General features: G+C 46.3%; 1 protein-coding gene across 1 annotated transcript in view; it reads right to left on the reverse strand.

Annotated features, from left to right (window-relative positions):
* Window positions 1-3,174, reverse strand: part of Mtap (methylthioadenosine phosphorylase) — a 46,147-nt gene extending 42,973 nt beyond the window's left edge. The window contains exon 1 of the mRNA XM_055618980.1: window positions 3,050-3,174. Within this exon, the coding sequence (XP_055474955.1) occupies window positions 3,050-3,082 (33 nt within the window). The 5' untranslated portion in view covers window positions 3,083-3,174. The remainder of the gene's footprint in view (window positions 1-3,049) is intronic.
* Between the last annotated feature and the right edge of the window lie 3,530 nt (window positions 3,175-6,704).

Here is a 6,704-nt window from a genome sequence, read left to right on the forward strand (position 1 = left end):
AGTACTGGAGTAAGAAGCCAAGGCTCTCAGTTCTGATTTTTCCTTGATACCAATGTGGGAATTTTTCCACTGAGGTACTGAGAGACCAAAAGATTAAAAATAAGCAGTTATTGTTAATGTTTAAGGCCTGAACTAGCTGGATGAGGTCCCAGTAATGCCCTGAGGGGAAGAACCCGCCTTACTGCATTCTTTCCACACTCACTAGAGATACAGTTGCTAGGAAACTGGCCCATCCCCCTAGGGAGGGATACCAGGTCATTAATGGTTTGGGGACCTTCCTATAGCCAATCAATTCAAAATGCAGCATTTTGACCAACAGATGCTTACCAGGCAGGAATCACCCCTGCCTTAGGCATGCTGGGAGGGACCAGAATCTTTAAATCACCCAACTAACCTGAGCACGGGGCTCTCGGCTCTCACCACTTCGGTGGTGGGGGATGTGAGCCCAAGCGGCAGCTTGTAATGATTTTATAATAAAAAGATCCTCATGTGGGTTGCCACGGACTCGGCAGTCTTTTGGGGTATTGCGATTCGTGCACAACAGTACCCAACCGAACTGTCGTTTCTCAGTAACAGAAGAAATGGTGCAGTGAGCCAGGCCACATGCCACCTGCCAGACACCAATGTGACTCCTCACCCATCCTTGGAGAATGCCCAGTGGTTTTTGCAGTGATCCTCTGTTTCCACAGAGGCCATGTTTCAGGTCTAAGAAACTATCTCACATCTACCTGCTGGGAACAACGGGTTTAAAGTGTAACTGTGTTTTTCTAAACCCTGTTTGTTATACAGGACACGGAGGTTGACCTTTCTTTACATCTGTAAGGAAGAATGTGCATGGTCTTGTGGTCTCGAACAAGCCACCCCTATTACCAGATGATGTACAGATAATAAAATACAGTCCATGTCTGGTGAGTGTATACATACATGTGTCATGGATGTGCATATGAAGAAGCCACAGGCAGACATCAGCTGTCTCTCTCATGTAATCTTAACCTGTCTTTCAATGAGAAAGAAGAAAGGCATTCTCACTGAATAGGGAGCTCACCAATTTGGCCAGGCTGGCCAGTTTTCAGGCTCAGAGTCTACCTGTGTCTGCCTCTGCAATGTCAGGACCGTAAATGCTACCTCTGCCAGCAGCTACCCGACCCCGAATCCCATGGGGGTGGAGGGTCCAAATTCATGTTCTCACATTTGGGTAGCAAGTACTCCAGAGACTGGGCCACTTCATTCTCTAGCCCTAAGGTATGTTTTTCAATAGGTTATTTCACTGTTTATGGGCCCTTCACATTTTCTATTTAGGATGCTGCCTTAACAGTTTGTGGACTACGGTGTTGGCATCAGTTCTCACCAGCAATGCTCTCACCTGTTCCAGCCTCAAGGACAGAAATCAGCAGGCATCCCTACCACCATTTATAGCTCTAAGTTTTATTTCAAAAGCTTGCCAAGATTAAAAAAAAAAAAAAAGTATCATTCAATATTTACATAGCTGTGTCTGCTCCTAAGTGGACCGCATTCATTTTACAAGGAAACTGTGTGCCAGGCAGAATGCTAACCAGATCAAGGCGAATTCTTTCGGTTGAAATATACTGGTCCTTGCATGGATAGTATTATCCCAATTGGGCCGAGTGAGTGAGGAGTACCAGCCATTTTGGCTTTACTCACACTGTGGGTCAGAGATGAAAAACAGATCTATCTTCAAATCATAGGCCTCTACCTCAGTGAAAGTATTTGGGTTCGACACACCAAGATACCCCCTTTTTAGTTAAGGACAATTTATTAATCTGTCCCCCACTTTACACGAAGTTTAGGGAGAGGTGTGACGCTGTGGCCTAATGATAATGATGGACATAGTTTGGAATTATCTCCACTCCTAAAAACTCAAGTATTCCCAGTACAGACATTATGATTCTCGCCTTTCCAGCCTACACTGTAGCAAAATTCCCGCTTTATAAATACGTGTTGTACCTTGCACACAACCTTTCTGGCCCATTCCTGCCGACTGGAACAGAGGCTTTTTATAAATGTAAATAATCCTTTTCAAAATGTTAAAAAACAAAAACAAAAACAAACAAAAAAACAAGCAGGCTGCAGGCTAACCGCAGGTATTGGCCTCTTTCAAGGGAATCAAAAAGAATGCCTGGAGAACACAGTGCATTTCCTGTACCACAGGCTAGAAATTCCTAAAGTGAATCAAGTTTACTGCGTTCTTGGCTAATAATAAACAGCCTAGAAAGGACTTAGACTTTTCCACTCCATACTCAGCAATCAGAACTTGTTTAAAAGACCCAGGGGAGACTCAGAACTCATGGTCTCCTCTAGCCAGCGGTTCCTGGGCACACAAGAATCCCTTGGGTAGAGATCTCTGGGGACCGGGGACTCGAGGCCCCAGAAAATAGCTCTAACTTTCAAGGCTGCAAAACGGTTTAAGGACAGAGGCCTCCAGGCTGGGAGCGGCCCTAACAGATGGGAGCGGTCTGCACGCCGCCGTTACCTTCTTTTAAAAGTCTCAAAGCTCACACAGCTCTGCGCTACCGGCGTAAAACAAAGCAAAAGGAAATCTAAGTTGGGGAGGGGGGGAGGGCGGGGACGAGGCGAAGCCAGAGGCGTGCAAAAGAGCAATTGCACAGCTCTCCCACGTGGGCCAAGTCAAGGGAGCGGAAGCGCGAATCCCGTAAGGCTAAAAGGACCGGCGCAGCAGCCGCAGGAGCTGGGCCACGCGTCAGCTCCCGCCGGGGCATCTCCGGAGAGGAGTTACGGGCATTAAGAAAGGGTGGCATCCCAACTGCAGGCTGCGCATAGCTCCCCTCACCCCCCATCCCTAACCCATCCGAGCACCGGCTACCACCGTACAGGCCCGGTATGCCTATGAGTTCAAAGGCTGGGGAAATGGGGGTGTGCTGGCGGCGGGTGCCGCGCCCCTGTCCCTCTCTGCTGTGCCACGAGCGGGGGGCGACCGGGCTGGGGACCCACCCAGGAGGAGCGGCCCCAGCGGAGGGGCCAGTGGAACCCGGCAGGGCTGACCCCTCTGCAGCTTGTAGGGTGATCTCACCTTCACCGCCGAGCAGGCGGCGCCCGAGGCCATGTCTGCACCGGGGAAGTCCACAGCAGGCGGCGGCGCAGGACCGGGAGTCGGCGGCGGAGCCAGCGCAGCGCGGGAGTGAGCAGTGCGGGGGACCGCGGGCTCTGGCTCCGCCTCTTCCTCCCGGGGAGCTCGGGATTGGCTGCCCTTCTGGCACCCTCCTCCTCAAATCAGGTTCCCGCCTTCCGACCCTTGGGCACACTTTTCGTTTTCTCGGGGCTTCTGTGGTTGTGCCGTTCCACGGCGTGTCCGCGATCGAGGTAGACATGCAGCCACTTGAGGACGTGCTCGGCGCCTAGTCTTTTAACTCTTTCACATGAACTTCGGGAGGTGGTGCAGCTCTGGACTGCACTGGCTGCTCCGGTGGCCTGGGCTGAAAAATCAGGCCCTGCGGCATTCCTGCCCTGCTTTTGGGAGAGCGAAAAGGAGACTGTTGGGTGCTACCGGAGCTTCCCGCCCCCAGAGCTCTGATTTACAAACTGATTTATTCACCTTTGGCTGGAGGCTTTTAAGATGAGACGACCGTGTCCAACACCCAGCCTAGTGCTACCAAGCAAGGGGCATTTTTTCTTTCTTTCTTTCTTTCTTTCTTTCTTTCTTTCTTTCTTTCTTTCTTATTTTCTTTCTTTCTTTCTTTCTTTCTTTCTTTCTTTCTTTCTTTCTTTCTTATTATTATCATCATCATTATTTTAATTCTTCATACAGTGCCTAGGTGTACAGATTTGCAGTCCCAGCCACTCATGATGCCAGAGCACAAGTATGGCAAGTTCAAGGTCCGGCTTGGCTACAGAGTGAGTTTAAGGCCATTCTGAGCTATCGTAAGAGCTTATCTCAAAAAGCAATAAGAGGGCTTGGTATGTAGCTCTGCACTAGAGTGTTTATCTAACATCCAAGGATTCCCAATAAAACAAAACGTCCCTTGCCAAGGCAGCATACAGTACAGCAGGATTCAGAGTCAGGACCTGTGTCGCCATGATGAATTACCAGCAGGACTCACTCAGACCCCAGTGACCTTTTCCCTGGATACTCACCCTCACAGCCTCCATCCCTTCTCTGCTAGGATGATTATTATAGCCTTTGATGGAATAAGCTGTCTCAAGCAAAATGTGGCTCAGCAGCTATCTTATTTTATTCTTTTAAGATTTATTTTATTATTTATGTGTATGTGTGCACGCACATGCTTGCAACTCTCTCTCTCTCTCTCTCTCTCTCTCTCTCTCTCTGTGTGTGTGTGTGTGTGCAGCTTGCTGCAAGCCTGATGGCCTCAGTTTGATATCAGAACCCACATGGTAAGAGATGAGAACCAACTCCTACGGATTGTTCTGACCTCATGCATGCTTGAAGGCATGTACATACACGAGCGAGCATGCGCGCGCACATAAACACACACACACAGTAAATCTACTAGAGAAAAGCCAGGGGCTTGAGAATACTTGGTGAATGAGAGCGATTTTCTCAAGGCCTCTCCGCTGATGGATCTTTTGGGCCTTCGGAAGCTTGCTATGCGGCGTGGACTCGGTTCAGAGCCTGCAGGATGCAGTGAGTTTTACATCCTGTAGATGAGACAGATCTTAACCCAACTTCGTGCAAGCAGGTCTAGGCTCTTCTCATTGATGCCTCTCTGTGGAAAGCTAGACACACAGACCAAAGTTGATTTTTATCAACATAATAGATCCCTAGACAGAAAAGAAGTTTGAAGTGGGCTACACCGCCCTTCCTGGAGTTCCTCCTGTGAGGTGTCGGCCTCATTCAAGCGGTTCCTGTAAGACCGTGGATGCCTGTGAAGATGGACTTGTTCCGAGCCTGCTCGGGTTTTCCCAGTGATATAGCTTACATTACATTTCACTGAATAAATCTGTAATTCTGGACTAAATTGAAACAATTTCCTGCACTCTTCTAAGAAATGTGGCTCCCCTTACAAGTTGTTGGGTATTGTTTCCTTCTCCATATATGGGGAAAAGCTGCTCCACCCCATCCCACCCCCCAAGGGGGCTTAGCAGTTTCCTTCCTTGTACGTTACAGAAAAGAGATGAGTGTGTGATTTTACATTACAATGCCAACCATAGGACTTTCTATGGTTGATTTCTATTTTCTGAAACTTTTATTTAAAAGAGGTTTTGTGTGTGTGTGGGTGTGTGTACGTTTTTGTGATTTTGGGATATTACAAGTTCTAGCTGTGCTTCCAGAGTTCAGAAGACAATTCATAGGAATAGTTCGTTTCTTTTATTATTTTTTAATTTTTTTTAAATTTTTTGCTGCCACCTGTGAGAACTGGGATTCAAACTCATCAGTTCTGGATACAAGGCCCTCTACCCACTGAGCGATCTTGTTAGGTCAAATGTTTTATTTTAGAAGACCATGTCAAACTGGAGTTGTTGAAAGTTTAGAAACATAATATTCTGGGCCAGGCATGGTGGTGCATACCTTTAATCCCAGCATTTGGGAGGCAGTGGCAGGCAGACCTCTGAGTCTGAGGCTAGCTTGCTTTACATAGTGAATTCCAGGCCACAGCTACATACTAAGACTCTGTCTCAAAAAAGAGAAGAAACCAAACCATAATATTCTAATAAATACAGTCTGGCCTTGTCAGAAATATGTTTCACTGATTAATAAAAGAATCAGCAGGATATGATAAGTTGAAACAATGATCATAAAGAGAATGCTAAAATAGTGAAATTCGAAAGGCAATGCATCTATTTCCCATGGAATCCTTTCTGATCAGCAGATACAGTTCACATCTGTGATTGAAGAAGAATGGGATACCAAATTTCATTTATTATTTGTTATTATTTATGTGAGTGTGTGTGTGTTTGTGTGTGTGTGTGTGTGTGTGTGTGTAGGTTAGAGAACAATTTGGTGAAGTCATTTCTCTCCTAGTTTTATCGGGACCCATGAATTGAACTCAGGTCAGTAGGCTTTCATGGCAAGCTCCCTTCACCACCGAACTATCACACCAACCTGTAGCATCAATCTGCAAAGTAATACCTAAAATCATAACTGTTGAGCTCTTACCAATAAAAGACAATAAGGCAAGTTTTATCCCTTGGGGAAGGGGTTAGCAAACCTTGCCTGTTTAGAAGCCAAAATTGAGCAGCCTGTGAAACTCAAAGGTGCAGGCAGTAACTGAAGGAGTGACCGTGGCCGAGCGTTCCCATGTAGCTGTGCATTTATGGCCACTAACATGACAAAACACTTTTGTCTGGTGATTTTTCCAGACACTTAAGATTATAAAGTCACCTTGAAGAGATGCAGAAAACATATGGAGTACTCAGTTGCTCCTTTGCTACTCAGAGTTTGCGGATGGGATTGTTCATAGGAAGACTTGTGGGTTCATGCTTCACTGTGGTGGCATGAAAGGCTTGGTGCTAACAACTTTGCCCTTTTTTTTTTATATACGGTTTTGGATTTTCCTTTTCTTAGTAAGTATGTAATATAAGAATGGCAAATAATAATAATAATAATAATAATAATAATAATAATAATAATAAGTGGTTTCCTTTTTGGGTTACTATGGGGAATACCATGAGACAAGACATCCCAAGGGTAAATCTGGGAAAGTAACTAATATCTGTTCTACCTTTTGATTCCCATTCTTGTTACATTTCCCCTCCACCAACCTATAAAC

Source organism: Psammomys obesus, unplaced genomic scaffold (assembly GCF_907164565.1).
Source record: "Psammomys obesus unplaced genomic scaffold, mPsaObe1.curated_primary_1811, whole genome shotgun sequence".
NCBI classification, from domain to species: domain Eukaryota; kingdom Metazoa; phylum Chordata; class Mammalia; order Rodentia; family Muridae; genus Psammomys; species Psammomys obesus.